The sequence below is a fragment of the Bos javanicus genome, chromosome 22, assembly GCF_032452875.1.
Source record: "Bos javanicus breed banteng chromosome 22, ARS-OSU_banteng_1.0, whole genome shotgun sequence".
NCBI lineage: Eukaryota > Metazoa > Chordata > Mammalia > Artiodactyla > Bovidae > Bos > Bos javanicus.
In genome coordinates this window covers 16516308-16535619 of record NC_083889.1, presented here as the reverse complement: position 1 = coordinate 16535619, position 19312 = coordinate 16516308, and the positions used below count along the sequence as shown (strand labels likewise).

General features: G+C 38.4%; 1 protein-coding gene and 1 long non-coding RNA gene across 6 annotated transcripts in view; one reads left to right on the top strand and one right to left on the bottom strand.

Annotated features, from left to right (window-relative positions):
• KIF15 (kinesin family member 15) overlaps positions 1-19312 on the bottom strand; it is a 57176-nt gene that overhangs the window by 21466 nt on the left and 16398 nt on the right. For 2 of the 5 annotated variants that reach the window (XM_061396169.1, XM_061396173.1), the window contains exons 5-16: positions 17381-17418; positions 13885-13982; positions 12430-12609; positions 10803-11012; positions 8951-9076; positions 8477-8599; positions 5310-5433; positions 4685-4761; positions 4251-4460; positions 3170-3347; positions 1562-1727; positions 683-824 (exon numbers count right to left, since the gene is read on the bottom strand). In XM_061396169.1, coding sequence (XP_061252153.1) covers positions 683-824; positions 1562-1727; positions 3170-3347; positions 4251-4460; positions 4685-4761; positions 5310-5433; positions 8477-8599; positions 8951-9076; positions 10803-11012; positions 12430-12609; positions 13885-13982; positions 17381-17418 — 1672 coding nt within the window. Of the gene's footprint in view, positions 1-682; positions 825-1561; positions 1728-3169; positions 3348-4250; positions 4461-4684; positions 4762-5309; positions 5434-8476; positions 8600-8950; positions 9077-10802; positions 11013-12429; positions 12610-13037; positions 13363-13884; positions 13983-17380; positions 17419-19312 lie in introns of those variants that run through there. The other 3 variants (XM_061396170.1, XM_061396172.1, XM_061396171.1) reach the window with 3 other exon arrangements.
• LOC133235140 (uncharacterized) lies at positions 13413-14243 on the top strand. Its single transcript, XR_009732449.1, has 2 exons — positions 13413-13545; positions 14041-14243. It is a non-coding gene; the product is annotated as an uncharacterized LOC133235140 (long non-coding RNA).

The window sequence follows — 19312 nt, the reverse complement described above, 5'->3', positions numbered from 1 at the left end:
ATTAGCACACATGAAAAGAATAACTTATTTAGTAATTGTGTGAACAGAGGATAAAATTACAATTCTATCAAGTGAAAATTCATCAAAAGAAAAGAAAAAGTATCCTTCAGAGCCAGCACAGAAGAAAGGCCCATGTGGAAACAAATTTATCAATTCAAAGCAATCTCAAGCAAAACTGTCAAAAGATTTTTAAAAATAAAACTTGATAAGTCAACACAAAAACTTCATTCAAAAAAATAAATGTGCAATAAGTCATTGTTAAAAAGAAGAATTTAGGAAGATTTCCCTGGTCAATATAAAAATAAAAGGGTATGGTCATTAAAACAATGCATCATTACCATGCGAACAGTCAGAACACTGGAAGAAAAGACAAAGTCCAGAAACAGAACACTTTATACATGGAAAGTTCAAATTAGTGAGGAAAGTAAGGCTGACTTAAAGAAAGGTAAACCCAGAGGCCATGCCACTTAAAAATAAAATAGCAGGGACATCCCTGGCGGTCCAGTGGCTAAGAGTCAGCCCTCTCAATGCAAGGGGCCCAGGCTCATTCCCTGCTCGGGGAACTAGATCCCACATGCCGCAACTAAGAGTTTGAATGCTGCAACTAACACCCAGCACAGCAAATAAATAAATGTTAAAAAAAAAAATTAGACACCATTGATTTAAGCTTCAGATTACCTACCTTCAGTGTTTCAGCATGAATTTTACTCAGTTGAGAAACTTCTTGCCGGTTGCAGACTTTTGTTGCTTCCAAAAGGTTTTCAAGATTAAGGTTCGCTTTTTGCAAAGACTGAATCTCTGATTCTAATTCCACCTGCCTTTTTCTAATAGATAAGATAAAATGGAGTATTTCAGGTAATAAGTAATGTCATACATTTGTAGAGTAGTTTATACTCTCACATAACATATAATTATCCATTTAATCAGAGACTTTGGCAGATTATTACCCTCATTTTCCAATTGGGTGAGGCAAAGTTCAGAGATTGATGACTGTTTAAAGTATTCAACTAGCAAATGGTATGCTCCAACTCAAAAGCCCAAATAATTCAACAACAATTCCATGTTACATTATTTTTAAAACAAATATTTCTTTATCTTTTAGAATAGGATTAATCTTAGTTGCATATATGAAGGTGGTTTATCTGTTTTCTTTTACACAGTATATCAAGAATATTAACAAAACTGTAATTTCTAAAAATACCAATATAATTCACAACAGCAATGATTTAAATTTTGTGCTCAGATAAAGAATTCACAAATAAGTTTAACAGATACTCATCTCAATAGGTATATCCCTCCAAAGATTTGTATCATCTAGTTACTAAATATATTATTAAAGACTAGAAGTTTAGGTCAATTTTACCTCAGTTTTTAAAAAATAAGTTAAGAAAAAGAAAAGAGCAAGATGCAAGCCCTTTTGCTTCATGTCAAAACAAGTTAGCTGCTATATTAGAATATTTAAGGTAAATGCTCAACTAAAATCCTAACCAGGCTAAACACTAGACAAATCAACATTAAAGGACATTGAAACAGTAAGTATGAATGTGTATTTATACTTTACCTAGTTAGTTCTTTGAATTCTTCATACTCTTGCTTTGAATTATTCAGCTCTGTGTGAACTTGCAGGAGTTGTGCTTTTAACTTCTCAGTGTTTGCTAATGAACACGGCTCTTTCAGAGCTTTTGGGGAGAATCCTTGCTGACCTGATAATAAGGAAACAACCTGGCCTTTGAAAGACAGAAAATCACAGAATACAATTTCTAAGTTCTCTGCCAAGTATCAATTTTGAAGCACAAGGAGGAAAAATGAGAAATCATTGGAAAATGAACCCTAAAATACAAGAGCCTGTAACTCAAGAGGAGACATAAGACACAACAGAGTGTGTTGAAGAGTATTAAAAGTTGTTTTTGTGAAGTTGTGAAGCAACAGGATGAAGGGGCATATTTAAAGCAACACTTTTTCCATTAAGAGAAAAGAACAAATAATGACTGAAGTATAACACCCACACTGCTGGATAGAGAAGTATCACCAGTTGAATTTTGCATGAATTAGTGTCAGCAGTCAATGAATTTTTAGCAAAGGAGATAAACAGCAAAGGCAGCCAGTTCAAAGAACTTGGTATCATCTACCAAGCAGAAAATACTAATTTTTAGGAATTCCTTAGATGACTGAATTTGTTGAAGAGAGTACCACTAAGTTTCAGTATGGGAAAATACCACATAAAAATTGTTCAGAGACTGATGTTTAGAAGATAGTGAGGTCCAGAAATTACCATTAGTATCTTTGGAAGATAGTAAGTTAAGGTACTATAGAGGCCAAAATGGCCAATGAAATATAGAGCACTGTAAGATATATAATACAAAAAATCTGATTTTAACTTTGCATCCAAAATCATGGTCTCTCTACAAGCCATATTCCAAGAATTTTATTCTTTTGTTAATTAATAACAGAATGGAAAAAGGCTTGGAAAAGGAAATTCATAAAACTTTTTTTTTCTTTATCATTGCAGTATAAAAAGATTAGAAGTATCTTCATTTCAACTGAATTCATTTCAACCTAAAAAGAAACAAGGACTGAAACAGAATATGATAAAAGGCCACGAAACTACTCAAAGAATGAGCAAACATTCTGTCACCAAATCCCATAGCATTAATACCAATAGCTGCCAAGCCTGTAAGTTAGATTAGTACTAACTAAACCACTTTTCAGAAAGTAACAGTAAACTTAAAGAACTAATGTATAACTAACATAACCGACAGTGGCAAGATGACCCGCAAACAAGACATCAGGATCAAAAACTGTGCTGGCTGGACCGTGAGTATGACCGCTCTGACCAATCTCTCACACCATATAGTTGTTCATCAGGGGGATAAAGATGTCAGCTCTACAGTCATTCAGATTGTCATTAGTTAAGCACTTTTCAAATACTTAACACAGGAAAATTCCATTTAATAAAAATGTAAAGTATCAAGATCTGCAAGACAGAGATATAGGAGTATTCCCTTGCTCGTGGGTATCTAATAGCCTACATGAAGAATAAGTATGTACATAGGAAATTTGCACACCAAGTCTGGAGGCTAAGTGCAAACCCTCAGGGCAAGGCAATATCAAGGTCCTTATAAACAATCTCCCTGCCCCTAGAAGACATGTTTACACAATCATGTCTTACTTTTGTCATTTTTCTCTGTTCCAGACACTTCGAAGAAGGCTTTTTCCAGGATTGCAATGGTCTGGGCATCCATTTCGTGGGCTCTTTTCACAGGCTCTAACAGTCTCAGTCTTCTGTTCTCCTCCCTGAGGGAATGATTTTCCATAGCATATTTTGCCACTCTGGGGTGGTGCTCTATCTGTGACATGGAAGAATCAGAGACATGTATTTACAAACGTGACCATTTTAGAGAACAAGTTTTTCTAAAAACCAACAGAAAACACTGTGGACACCACAGGAACTATGGAGAGCACCTCAGTTTTTATGATCAGACTGAATATGTGCATATCCTACAACTCTCAAGTCCACGTTTGGGTCTGAAAATTTGAAACTTCTCCATCTACTCTTGAAACTCACCCAGACATCTTCAATAAGCATACGGGGTGTACCCTGTGGCAGACTCTTCATGCAAGGGAGACTGCTTCAACACACTGAAAATAATAAGAAAGCTCTCCAATGACTACAGCGAAATGCCCCTCAAGATTCAGTAAATGAAAAGGGTGAGGTGCAAAGAAGTGTATATGGCAGCTGTCTTTTGTGCACAAAAGGAATAAAAGCCAAAATATCTGTATTGGTCTGAAAATGCATAAAGACCTCTTGAGAAATGTACACTCTGATAAGAGATTATCTTTGTTTCTTAATAATGTGCCTGGTGTCAACTATCCATCCTCCCAGGGAAAAGGAAAAACAACAAAACTTTGATGAGCTCAACTGCAAACTGACTCTGATAACCCCAACTGCCCCCTGGAAGGAACTGTACCTGGCCTGCCGGGGCTGAGTGCCACAGCAGCAACATCACAACTTTCTCCCTTTTCCCTTCAGGTTTTACTATTTTAGAAAAATGGGGTGTGTGTGTGCGCGCACGCACATAAGTAGTGGGGTGGGGGAGTGTTTGAATTATATAATGATACTGTCAGTTCAATTCATTTAAAACACTTTCTCTTGCATTACATTACAAGAATTTGCTGACCAGTCTGGTGACTGACTTATACTTGTCCTGAATCTCTTATTTTTAGAATTACTGTGAATGTCACGTACTCACTTGTTCTCGCAGAGTTTGAATCTCATCCCTCAGTTCCGACAGCAAACGGTCCTGCTCCTCGGGCAGAAAACTTCCCCGGGATTCCCTGTGGAGCTTTTCCAGGCGCATTATTTGATCCTCTCGGAATTTCACGATCATTTTATTCGACTGAATGAATTTTTCTTTTTTGAGGGTGAGATCTTCCAATTGCGTAACTTTTTCTACCAGAGACTTAAGAAGTTCAAAATTTGATTAGACATAAAAAATAACTGGGCTTCCCTAAATTTCCACAAACCAAGCAACAAACACTAACTTCACATTTAATCTCAAAGTCAAAATTAAGTGTTTCAGTCTTCCTTTGTTTTACTGACTTTTGCCATATATTTTACTCAGAAAAATTCCAGACAGTGAAAGCCTAAAATATCTTGAATCCCCTTTATAGTAAAGTTTCCTACCTTCTTTTCCTGTTCAGATTTCTTAAAGAATAACATTGCCTCTCGGAAATACTTGATGTAGTTAGTCTCATCTTTATCTGTAATGGGTCCAATAAAAAAGAAAAGGAAGTAGGAAAAATGTTTTATCTCTAAAATTTTAAGAATCAGCAATGAGCTGGAATAGCCTTTGATGGACTGCTCTCTATTACTCTAAAAGAATCAGACTCTCATCACCACATGATGAATTTCAAATTAACTCAGTCTACAAGTTAGCTATTCTTTGAAGAAAAGTAAGTCTCTGATATCCAATTTAGTAAACATATAAAGATTACATATAACACAATCCGGAAATGGATCTGAGTGATTTACTAGTATCTCTTTTTTTTAGCACTTATTAGGGATGCATTTTCAAAATTGCTTCTACATCGCCCCCTACAACACCTCTCACAGAACTCAGCACCTGCAGTAACTGTGAATTCAGTATCTGTAGTAACCACGTCTGGTTTCTATGCAGGTGAAATAAACACGAACAGATACTCGTGGGAAATCTGGATAGCCATACAGTGCTGTGCCTGTCATCGGAGGGCTCCCATACTACATCTACACCTAGATCTCCTCAGCTTAAAGGACACTGAGCTCATCTTACCTACGGTGAGCAAGCTTTCTGGTAGCATTTGCCCTGCAGTAAGCTGGGCCAGTTGCTCTTTGAGTCTCTTCACTTCAGCTTGGAGCTGGGTCACGTTTCCTTGTGTGTCCTCATTTACCACTGCCTGTTCAAGAATTTTTTTTTTTAACCATTAAAAGAATGCTTTTTGAGTCATACAGTCTTGTGTTTATATTTGTTTGTATGGTTTGGAGTGATGAAGACCAAACAAATTGACACTTGCATCTCACCAAGAGTCCGAAGGCTTCCAGAATTGGTGTGCTGGAGGGGAGGGGAGGCTTCTTTTCCCTGTGCCATCATGCCTAGAACCAGAGACTCTTTCCTCCCCCTCCCTATGCCCCACTTAGGTCTCTAATCTGTTTACAAGGCAACGGCACCCCACTCCAGTACTCTTGCCTGGAAAATCCCATGGATGGAGGAGCCTGGTAAGGCTGCAGTCCATGGGGTCGCTAAGAGTCGGACACGATTGAGCGACTTACTTTCACTTTTTCACTTTCATGCATTGGAGAAGGAAATGGCAAGCCACTCCAGTGTTCTTGCCTGGAGAATCCCAGGGGCAGGAGAGCTTGGTGGGCTGACATCTATGGGGTCACACAGAGTCGGACACGACTGAAGTGACTTAGCAGCAGCAGCCCTGGGCCCTGCTGGGCTGGTTCACTCCTGAAGTGAAGTGAAGTGAAAGTCGATCAGTCGTGTCTGACTCTTTGCGACCCCATGGACTATACAGTCCATGGAGTTCTCCAGGCCAGAATACTGGAGTGGGTAGCCTTTCCCTTCTCCAGGGGATCTTCCCAACCCAGGGATCGAACCGGGGTCTCCTGCATTGCAGGTGGATTCTTTACCAACTGAGTTATCAGGGAATCCCGATTCACTACTGGGGTCAGCATATATGCACCTAATACTGCTTTTTCCTGTGACTGACAGCCCCACCCCATGAAGAAGGGCAAACACCTCCCTTGGTATCACCTTCCCCCGTCTTTGCTCACTAAAGAGGGGTGAGGAACTGCATGGCTGGCCTGAGCTCCCCTGGCTCCACCCTCTTCAGAGAAATTCAACCCTGTGTCTTCCTAACAGTCCTCATAGAAGGGGGAGGTGGTTTGACAACTCCATTTGTGTTTTATTATCACAGTAAATGCTCTTTCAAATAAATGTCTATCAGAAGACTTCTAAGGAGTTCACAGTCTCACAAAACCCACATGGTGTTAGCAAGACTCAAGAGCTAATGGGGACTTCGCTGGTGGTCCAGTGACTAAGACTCAGTACTCCCAATGCAGGGGGCCTGAGTTCTATCCCTGATTAGGGAACTAGATCCCACATGCCACAACTAAGACTTGGCAGAGTCAAAAAAACTTTTTTAATAATAATAATTTTAAAAAAAGGCCAAGAGCTGAGTACCAACCAAATCAAATACCCAATACTCCAGAGTGAGAGGGAAATCTCTGACAGCCCCAAGCTTCCCATGTTCCTCTCTTAGGCTGGGTCTGCCCACTGGGAAGGACTGTTCACTCTTAGGTCCCCAATATCTGAGTCACTTTCCCCTGGGAGGCTGCAGCAGAGGACTTACTATTGATAGTGACTAGTACAAGGTTCCTACTTTTCTTATTTCATATGTTAAGAAGTCATTTCCAGTTGTTTCTGCTTCTTAAGGACAGACTCATCACAAGGCACTCCTATACACTATGACATCACAATCTCACATTGGTGATGTCATAATTCTAATCATCCCTGCAGCTTTCCATTCTCCAAAAACTTATAGTAAGTCCCAAGAGATAGGGTCAGGAAATGCTAATGATTTCTCCTCCTTGTATTACAGATATCCTATAAAGAGGTCATAATCCAATAAACGGAGAAGGCAATGGCACCTCACTCCAGTACTTTTGCCTGGAAAATCGCGTGGATGGAGGAGCCTGGTAGGCTGCAGTCCATGGGGTCGCTGAGGGTCCGACACAACTGAGCAACTTCACTTTCACTTTCACGCATTGGAGAAGGAAATGGCAACTCACTCCAGTGTTCTTGCCTCAAGAATCCCAGGGACGGGGGAGCCTGGTGGGCTGCCGTCTATGGGTTGCACAGAGTCGGACATGACTGAAGTGACTTAGTAGTAGTAGTAGCAGTAGTAGTAGTAATCCAATAAATGAATGAATAACCAGACCCATACTCTTCTGACTTATCCAACGGAAAAGGCATCATGAACCTCTTTGCTTTTACCATGATGAGATGATCAGGGAGTCTATTTTGTGGGGTAAGAATAACCACTGTCTCCTTTGAAAGAGAAAGGAAATTAATTTGCCAATATATGCATTTTGATTCTTGTGTTTAGAACCAAAGAGGCCTCCAACCAACCTCTCCAAAACAAGTGGGGAACTCCTTGGTCTTTTGACAGTCTGCACCAGGGGTTAGCCAAGTGCTGCTTGACCACAGCCGTGCTCATGTGTTTACACAGCATCTACAGCTGCTTTCTTACTACAAAAAGCAGAGATGAGTAGTGGGGGCAGAGACCATACAATCCACAGTCCAAGAAGCTGGAATTATTTATCACTTGGACCCTTTACATGAAAACTTTTTGGACCACCAATGTACAAGAATATCAAATAAACTTTTTTTTTTTCTCTCTCTTTCTTTTTGGCCATGCTGTGCAGCATGTGGGATCTAGTTCCTGGATGTATCAAACCCACATCACCTGCAGTGGAAGCAGAGTCTTAACCACTGGACTACCAGGGGAGTCCCAGAAATTTCTGGTATAGAAAGAAAGACAAGGAATCCCTGGAGTTACAGACAACTTGAAAGACAGTTTGTCAAGCTCATCAAAATTATTTTCATAGTGGATCCTCTCACCCTTAGCACCCAGCTCTGCTAGCATGGTTTAGGTACATAAATTTAGTCTCCAACCCAATTACAAAGGAAAAACTTTCCCTTCCCTTAAGAAAAAACAGGCCAAACAATAATGACCGTAAGACCTCATCTAGGTCTCAAATTACATGATCTATACAGAAGGCTAGGAAAGATGAAAACAGAAACCTTGCTTACAGTTAGGCTTTCACAACAGAGAAATAAATAAAAGCTAATGTTAATTTCAGGGCAATTACAAAAGTGAGATACTGCAAGCTTCAATATTTTTTTAATTTACTTAAATATACTCAGTATTTTACCTTATTTTTAATCAGCTTGGCTCTTTGAGCAAAATTAAGCGTTGATAGGGTTTCACCAAAACACCTAGATCCAGGATGAACATTTGCAATTATGACTGTTTTGGCATTACCTCCAAGGGAATCCTGTTTAATGATACAAATGGCACACATTTCAAGGGAGAAACCAAAAGATATGGCATAAACGAACCTATCTATGAAACAGAAACAGACTCAGAGACATAGAGAACAGACTTGTGACTGTCAAAGGGAAGGTGGGTGGGGGAGGGAAGGACTGGGAGTTTGGTATTAGCAGATGTAAACTATTATAGGTAGGATGGATAAACAGCAAAATCTACTATATAACACAGGCAATTATATTCAATACCCTGTGATAAACCATAACGCAAAAGAACATAAAAAAACATAACCTAACATAGTTTTGTTCATAGTGAACATAACTAAAAAAGGGGCTCAGGAACCCGTGATCTGCTTTACCCGGAGTAAGAAGGTAAGTTTGGAGTCTCTGTAGCAAATATGTCTCTGTTTTCCATTACCCACATCGACAAGCGCAGTAATCACCTGGCCCAGGCAGCTCAATGATCGGTTTATGTTACCTGCTTCCTAGGGTGTTAGGGAAAAGGAACAAAAATTGAGGTGCACTGATTTCTTTTTAGTATTTTGAATTAAAATATACCTAGCAGGGTGGTAAGTTTGAATGGAAAGGCAAGACAGGGACAACGTTAGTTAAGGGTAAGTAACTTTTCAGCAAAAAGATGTCCTCAACTGTCCCCTAACCTTTTCCTATTGAGGCACACACTGCAATTCTAATACTATTCAAATTCAAACACAAAAGTCATTGAAGGAGAAAAATACTGTTATCAACTCATGATTGTAATAGTTTTCAACTGACCTATAGGCAGGGATAAAATCAAGAAGAGAATAGAGGAAAACATGTTAAAGCAGTAAATTATAAGCATATTTTTCAAGCCTTTTATGTTAAAATGTTTGCTACATTATAAAGGTATGGTAACTAACGTCCCACTCCCATGTCCCACAAAGCTATTAATGAACATATTATAGATAAGAGAACATTCACTCTAATTCTGTAAATTAGAATTTACACTTATCAAATGTCAATTAGAATTTACATTTATTATATGTAAACATAAAATTTCTTTAAAAGAGTGGTTTGGGGAGAAAAATGTTTGGGTTAAACCTTTTACTTTAGGCAGCGTATTTTTGATAACTGAGTCTGCAGAGATGGGAGTATAGAAAAAAGAGAGGAGAAATGGAAATTATTAACAAGATGCACTGAGCTCAGAGCTTCCACTGTTACCATCCTTAAAAGTGGTTTAGGCCCACGGCTCCACTGTCTGTGGAGCTGGACTACTGCTTGAATCTCAGCTCAACTCAATCACGTGCCCCTGGAAAATTTACTTCTGTTTCTTCAAAATAGAAAGGATAATAATATCATGTCCTAGAATTCTTAGGAAGGTTAAATAGTTTCATATGAAGCATTTAGAAAAGACCCAGCATATATCCTATTATGAACATATGCTATTTTTCTTTGCTTTATGTCACCGTATAAACACAAATGTGAGACAGCCTGACGCTGTCTGAGAGCTCAGGAGGCTCAAATCCTCGCTTTCAAGGCAAACAGCACACTCTCCTCTACCATTGCTGACTCTTCGCTCTCTGCACCCATATATCCTAACATGTAGAATCCACACATTTTGTTGACAGTACATGTCACAATACGTATGCATGTGTGCTCAGTCGCTTCAGTTGCGTCCAACTCTTTGCAACTGTATGGACTGTAGCCTGCCAGGCTCCTCAATCCAATGGAATTCTCCAAGCAAGAATACTGGAGTGGGTTGCTGTACCCTCCTCCAGGGGATCTTCCCTGACCCAGGGAATGAACCCACGTCTGCACTGCAGGCAGATTCTTTAACCACTCAGCCACCTGGGAAGACCACAATACATATATACATTAGTAGTTCATATTACTGAGGACCTCTGGTAATGCCTTAGCCTAGAATGAAGTCTTTAACCCTTAACTCCAGAACTACTTCTTTCCCACGCTTCCCCCAAGTAAGGGGCATGTCATATCCTTCTTCCTCTACCACTCATACCATCGGCCTTTTTGGGTGACAGTGAATTCAAATACTCTTGCTCCTGACGCTTGTCATATCCCATTATGTTTACTGTCCCTACACTACCACAAAAGTTAATATACCTTTAGGATAGAACCAATTTCTTAACACTTTGTAGCCATCAAAATACTGAGCTTGGTATTGACTTCTAATTCTCAGGCAAGTTGAATTGAAGACCGTAATTCCAATCTTACCTTTAATCTCATGCCTTCTGCATGGGTGTCCTTTTGCCTTTCAGATCCTGCCAAATCCACCAGATTGAGAAGAGAGGTCCGTATATTCACAGTTTCATGGCTTTTCTCCATTGACTCTATTGTAATTGTAAAGACTGCATGAGACCTAGAGGATTCTCTATTCATTGATGTTGAGGCGACACGTCTGTTTCTCCACCCTCCAGACAACACCTAGGCAAAAGGAAAATACACAATCACAACTTCCACATTTTCACAACAGCTACAAACATCAGCAGGAAATCTGTAAAGGGTGGTGTGAGACTACTGGTCTACTGAGCAACATACGCAAGTACACACGCTAATTTTCCTTTCCCTTTCCTTTTTGTTTCTTCTCTAGGTCATGAGACCAAACAAGCAGGAAATCAGAAGGCATAGCATCTAGAATGGGTTTTGCCATTTCTCTATTTGTATTAATGCAAGTCATAAAATCTCTCTAAACCCTTTTCTTAACCAAAACTACGAGAAGTCAGATAAATCTCAAAATTACCTTCAAGCCCAAAGCTTTATCAGTCCTTTTGGTCTACAGAGTATTTGTTTTTACTTCCTGTTCCCTGTGGCAGGCAGGCTACATGAAGGTTCAGATAGCAGGCTCTAAAATCAGATGAATACCAGTTCAACCCTTGTCTCCACATCTACCAGTTGTGTGGTCTGGGGCCAAGTGACCTTTTCAAGGCTCAGTCCCATATGTGTAAAATGGGAATGTGGGTACCTCCCTCACAGTGCAGAACATCTCAAACTGTAATATGCACGCTAACCACCTAGTCCCATTAAAATTCAGATTCTGATTCAATAGACGTGAAGTAGAGGCTGAGATCCTGCATTTCTAACAAGCTCCCAGGTGACACTGATAGTATGAGAACTACATTTTTGAGTGGCAAGGTCACAATATGTATTGGATAAATAAAGAAATTATTAGCTTACCTCAAAAGCAGATAAAAAATTAAATGAAATAATGTATACAAAGAAGTTAGTATAGGCTTCAGCATATATACTCAATGAATAGAGCTGTTATAACCCTATTAAGCAGTCACAGCATAAAAATGAAATTGTTTATACCTTTTATTTTTTGGTTAATTAATTCATGCTTCCTTTTCATAACACCAAATACTGTATATTAAATATTAGATAAATAATGACATTTACACAGCTGCAAAGAGAAAGAAGAATCCTCACTCAAACATGAGACAAATTTCAAAATACTATTAGCTTAAAAAAAGTGTGGGACTTCCCTGGTGCTCCAGTGGTTAAAACTCTGCACTCCCAATGCAAGGGGCCCAGGTTCAATCCTTGGTCAGGGAACTAGATTCTGCAGGCCACAACTCAGGCCCGGTGCAGACAGACAGATAGATAGTGAATGAACAGAATGAACAATACCAAACTAACCCAAAATCAAGGAGTCAAACATCTATTTTAACAAAGGGGAAATTTATAAAATACGGTCATACTATTTTTCTTTCCTTCTCATGAACATCCTGGCTATGGCTTAACAAAACATCTTTAGTAACACAATTCCTTCTTTTTTTTGAGGTCAAGGCGTTCTTCACAGCATGCTATGTTGTCTATGGAGCAATCATTCGATGTAGGGTACCTGATAGGCTTCAGCTGCTGAGGTCACCACCTGTTCTACTGCACCAACAACAAAGACCCCCTTCTTAATATGCTCCCTTATGTACAGTCCAGCCGATGCAGAGTCCAGCAGGTCATAGATGTGCTCGTTGTAGATCTCAATAAATGAACACTTACAAAGAAAACTCTTTCCAAGTCCAGCCTGTAAAAGAGAAGCCTGGTTTAGTGATATTGTCATGAGTTCATCCCTACCTTTCCTGAGCACTCATCTTTTCACTCACTTCACAACATATAAATTTCCTACAATATTATCCTTTACACAATACAAGATACTTAAAAGTCAGTTTAAAAACATAGGTTACTAGTTTCAACACATCATTAACAGTTTTAAGCAGCATCAAACCGTGGTCCCAGGAGCCCTGACATTTCCAACAGTACCTGAGAACCAAGATAGGGAACTAGGACTTGAGCATGCCAAACGGGCAATTCCATTTTTCGCTTAATTGAGGTATAATGGATATAGAGCATTACACTAGTTTCAGGCATACAACACAATGATTTGATATTTGTATATACTGCAAAATGATCATAAGTCTAGTTAACATCCATCACCATACATAGTTACATAACTTTTTTTCCTTGTGATGAAAATAGCAGTTCTAGTTTCATCTGTCATATACTGGACTTCCTCATAAGTGTATCTGAATCAAGTGTTATATTTTCGAAATGACAGAAAATAAGGCATTTTAAAAGCCTCTCTTACAAAAAATAAAAAGCCTTGCTATAGGATTTCTAACCACAGAAATGCACGTCACTAAATCTATTTCACTGGCACATAATATGCTTGTCTAACCACAATGGTAAGAGATAGTTTCTGCAAAGGAGTTAAGTGGTAACTCAATGTTATATATCAGTCTCCCTGGCACATAGGTAATAGAATACAGAACACTAATGGCCCTTAAGCCTGGAATTCACTAAGGTAACAATGCACAATAAAGAGAACGGCCCAATCTGGGAGCTAATGCAAAATGGAAGCCCACGTAGCCAGGACAACAGAGCCACACCAAGTGTGAAGCAAGATCATGGTCAGATGGTAGCAGGTAAAGATGGCCCGTTACTACTGTCAGCCTAGGTGCAGGTAGGTGATACGGATTCATGAATCTGTTTTCCTCAGTTAAGATTTTCTTTACACTTTCTCTTTTGTAAAATCTGAGCGTCTAAAGAAGCACTACTTTCTACTTTCTTTTAATGTCAGGTCAAGGATGATGCATGTTTTATAGACTAAAACCTTTAGAAATAGAAAACTCAGAATCCTTAATTTTATCTTGAGAACTGAAGGATTTTTTATACCACTCTAGCCTATCCACGTGTAGATGACCAGTTATACCCCTCCATGTATCATGAACTATTATTAGTAGTTAACTACTCAAAAGTAGATATTGCATGGAATTCCCTTTATTTTTACAGTAAGTTTTACCTTCTCTTTTTCACGTTCAATTAAGGAAAATAAATATTCAAAACTTCGAGGGATTACTCCTCTCAGATTATGAGAAAAATTATCAGATTCAGATGGTCCTAAAGAAAAACATAAAAAAACACAGATATGTAACTGCTCATTTTTATTCTGTAACAGAAGTCCTTCAAAATGGCAACAGTGAAAGACAATTTAACAGAAGATACATTGTATAATCAGTTTCTTCTGGGCTCCCAAACAAGTTAATCTGTGGTAAGAGACGGCATAAGAGAACCAGCCTATCAACAGGTGCATGATAGTCACTAAGTCATTTGAAAAAGCAGCTGTTGTTTGATAAATTAAAAAATCCATTGAAGTCCCAAGCTTGAAATGTTTCCTTCTGCAGATATCAAAATTAGCAGAAATAATAAGCAATTATACTTTACTGTTGCATAAGACATTCAGTCGTCTAGGATGACCTTTATAAACTGGCAGTGTGGCCACGGGCTAATTAAATACTTAATCTCTTTGAGTCTTTCACTATAAAATGGAGATAATAATGGAAATAACTAACTCACAGGGTATAAAAATTAGCATTAGCTAGCATTTTCTTAATTGGGCAATAAAAGCCAGGGTGGTAACAAAGATACTGTAGGAATATGTCACAAGGTTTCTATACAGAGAGAAAACTGAAGAGGAATCCTACCCTTATTTTGTTAACACTGGAGAAAAATATGTAGATATGTAAGTAGTAGGAGTTTTTGGAATATTAATTCAAACTAGCTATGTTTAGCAGAAAAAATTATATAGCTAGAAAAGATCTAAAAGTTACTGTACGTATTAGATAATTATACCTTAGAGACCACAGGAACTAAGAAAATGCTGGTGTATGCAAGAAAGCTACAGAAAATAAATTTTAAAATATTATCATCATCTTGATGTGCTATATCTAAATTATATTAAATGGATCCTGTAAACTGTACCTTAAATATATGTGTGTGTGTGTGTGTGTGTGTGTGTGTGTGTATGTGTGTATATACACAAACGGTAGAAAAATGGAAGTAAAGAACACAGAGGACAGAATATTAGAGTATGTGCAGATAATTTTTTAACATTTTCCTGCTAAATCCTATACAAAGATATTCAGCACACTCGTTACAGTTACCTTATCATCTCTTGCCTGGTCTCCTGACTTGGCTCGCAATCCTGCTTCTGTTCTAACCCCTTCTTATACTCTCTACTCCATTCAGCTGCCTGAGTAGTACTTTTAATTTAACATCACTTTGTGCAATGCTTCTTAAAAACAAACAAACAAACAACAAACCTTCCCATGACTTCACATCCCCTCAAAAAAAAAAATCCAAAATCCATGACTTGCCCTCTGGCTACATTTCCAACCTGCCCCTAATTCTGGAAAATTCCACTCTAGCCCCATGTGTCTTCTTGCTGTTCCCTGAATACTTTTCAGCATACTCCCAACTTAGGGCTTGCCTGTGAATTTGCAGGGACAGCCCCTCTGCAGAAGATTCTTCTCCTATGGTGTCAAGGTTCCTTCTCATTTCATTAAGTCTCTTCAAATGTCACCTCAAGAGGCCTCTCTGACTCATCAACCTAAAACAGTACCCCCTGCTCCTTTTTATCCCCTTATTTTCCTTCACAGCACTTATTACTGCTGCTGTTTAGTCACTAAGTCATGTCCAACTCTGAAACTCCATGGGCTATAGCCCACAGGATCCTCTGTCCTTGGGATTTCCCAGACAAGAATACTGCAGTGGGTTGCCAGTTCCTCTTCCAGAGGATCTTCCTGACCCAAGGACTGAACCCGCATCTCCTGCTCAGCAGACAGATTCTTTACCAACGAGCCACTGTTGCTGCTGCTGCTGCTGCTAAGTTGCTTCAGTTGTGTCCGACTCTGTGCGACCCCAGAGACGGCAGCCTGCCAGGCTCCCCCGTCCCTGGGATTCTCCAGGCAAGAACACTGCAGTGGGTGGCCATTTCCTTCTCCAATGCATGAAAGTGAAAAGTGAAAGTGAAGTTGCTCAGTCGTGTCTGACTCTTTGCGACCCCATGGACTGCAGCCTAGCAGGCTCCTCCGTCCATGGGATTTGCCAGGCAAGAGTACTGGAGTGGGGTGCCACTGCCTTCTCCAAATGAGCCACTAGGGAAGCCCATATTACTTATTACCTCTGGCACAAGTGCTACGATATTTATTTGCTTTCAATTGTACATCCCCCCATGAGAATTATAAGCTCCAAGAGAGCCTTGACATTGCCTTTTATTTGAACAGACCACCAGAGCCTTGAAGAGTGCCTGGCATATTTTTAGTACTCACTTATATGTATGTTGCTGTAATTTCAGAGAAAGGAAGACCTTTCTTACTAAAACTCACAATTCAGAAACCATTAAAAAAAAAACAACCCTGAAATTCAACCATATAAAAACTAAAATTTTGGCATAAGAAATAAGTAAGCCAGCAGAAAAAAACTAGAGAAAAATTTGTCATCTATATTATAGACAAAGAGCTAACCTATTTTATGAATCCCCACAAATGAGTAAGAAAACGATATGCTAATTTTTAAATAAGAAAAAAAGCTTGAATGTGCATTTAACAGAGAGGCTATTTAAATATTCAATAAATGTATAAAAGGTGGTCAATGGAAATCAAGGAAGTGCAAATAAAAACACAATGAGACAGTACTACACACACTCCAGAACAACTAAAATTTTTAAAAAGGACAGTATGAAGTGTGGACATGTACGTGGAGCACTGGGAAATTCCACGGTGACACATCTCTATCATGGTGACACATCTCTATCATGGCCCTACCTACAAAAGCTGAACGTACACATACAAGTACCCAGCAAGTCCACTCCCAGAAGTTTAAAGTTCAACAGAAATGAATTTTAAAAGACACATACAAGAAAAAAATGTCCATAACACCATTATTCACGGGGTCTAAAACTCTCTAGCAACAGCAGAATGGAAAATGTGGTCTACTCATACAATAATATATTATACAGTAATGGAAATGAACTACTACTACATGCAATAACATGAGTGAATCTCAGAGTCTTCATGCTGACAGAAAGACTCCAGACATAAAAGAGTAAACACAGTAAAACGTCACTCACAGAAGTGCAAAACCCAGCGAAACTAGTGACACAGAAGTCAGAGTAATACATACATCATGGGGTGGAGTGGGAGTAGTTACTGATTAGGAATTTTGATCAGAAGAGTGGTTATACGGGTATATAAATATGTAAAAATTCATTAAACCCTCTTCAAAAGTTGTTAGTTAAGCACATATTCTGTGCTAAGCTTTAAACTGGAAATAGCCAAAAACACAGATTTCACTGTTATATAATGGAAGTCGTAATCTGACAAGAATGTGGGAAATGACCCTAATTTCATGAGTTCAACATCATACACAGAAAGTATGACTTTCCAAAAAACATGCTAAGTTCTGTTATCACGAAAGAGTAGACTAAGCCAGTAAATGTTAATCTCTAGTTTACTTACCCATCATGGTAAATGTTTTCCCTGAACCAGTCTGTCCACTGTAAAAAAGAATGTTTTATATATTATTTTCACACGTATAATTTAGAAGACTACCTAATTTTAATATGGTCTGCTGCTGCTGCTGCTAAGTCACTTCGGTCGTGTCTGACTCTGTGCGATCCCATAGACGGCAGACTACCTAATTTTAATACAGTCTACTAGTATATAAATTTTCCCCACAAAGAACTAATTTTCTTTCTTTCTTAAAATTTATACCAGGTAAAAAGTGAATGATCCATTTTCTTTCTCTCCTATTCTACTACTAAGAGCTAACTACTCTTAATTGTCTGATAAGTCCTTCCAGAGTATACAAACACAGCCATCAGAGTTTTCATTTAATTTTTATTTATAAAATTGGAATGATGTTATTCATACTTCTCTGCAACCTGTTTTTTTTCCCCCTTAATTTCAGACATTTTTCTACATGGGTAAATAGAAATCTACCTCTTTATGTTTAATGGCTACGTAGTACTCCATGAATGTATCATAATTTATTGAACCAGAACCAACTGGATTTTTTTCCTAATTTTTTCTGTTCTAAATAATGCAGCAATTCTCCTAAATTCTGCCTTTAAAAGGAACCAAGATATTGTCATACTAAAAATAAAACAATTAAAAACATCCTTAGGCTATAGGCTTATTTTGGGTAGTGTCATGATTTCTCAGGTACCCTGAGAAACAGGGGTAACAAACAAAATACAAAAATAAAAACTTAAGTTGAATATAGTTGTCAGTTAGGATGATAAATGTGTTTAGCTTGGATTCATAGCACAAACATAAAATTTTGAGTTTACTTTTTGGTTCAATGCCCCAAGAGCTAGAAAACAGCATAATCTGCTTGTTTACCTATTTCTTTTGGAAGCAGGTTGGAGATAAGTTCTTTAGTTAACTTAGAATGAGAAATGGATATTGCTGCGTGCCCTGCTTGAAAGTGAAAGGGACACTATTAACAATAACTTTAGGAACTTCCTTGGCAGTCCAGTGGCTAAGACTCCATGCTTCCAATTCTGGGAGCTCACGTTCGATCCCTGGGCAGGAAACAAGATCCCACATGTCGCAACTAACAACTGGTGCTGCCAATACATTAAATAAATAAATATTTTTAAAAATAGCTCATGAACCAGAAAGTATGCTCATTCAACCAATAAATCAATGCTCACTTCTCTCCATGTACTTCTCCTTTCTACCCTCAACTACCAAAAGTAATTTTCAAACTAAATCTATGATTAGTATGCCTACAGGAAACACTTTGAAGATACATAATCTCTGGTTACTGGGGATTTCATTTTCGAGCTTTACCACTCAAAATATTCTGTGAGAAAAAATCCTTTCTTCTCTTGAGAAGAAATATGAGAAAATGGTTAAGTGCTTCACAGATGAAGAGAGAACATTTAGTTCTGCTGAACACAACTGAAAAGCAAGCATGAAAGGCAAAGGGAAATTTTCAAGGAAGAAAGTGTATGCAAGATGAACACAAGCTTCAGACTTCTGGATTTTTATTTTCTTTTATTTTGAGCCTATTATGGATAAACCAAGGGTACATACACACACACAAAAATCAACTATTCAAAATGAACTATATAATTCACTAAATTCACTACATTCTATTAAAAACTTCTGGTTCTAGATAAAATTAGGAAGTCTGTTGCTAGGAGAAAAGGAAAAAATAATTATAAAATTCACCTTGTATACCTGCCAAGATTGTCAGCTTACATTCTAATATTAAATCTAGAGCAATATTTGAAGGCTGCCAATACTTAGAAATTCACAATCATTGTGCACTTTATTTTGGCTGCACTGAGGGGTTTACAGGATCTTAGTTCCCTTTCCCAGGCCACTGCAGTGAAAGCACCAAGTCCAAATAATAGGCTCACCAGGGAATTCCCATCATCA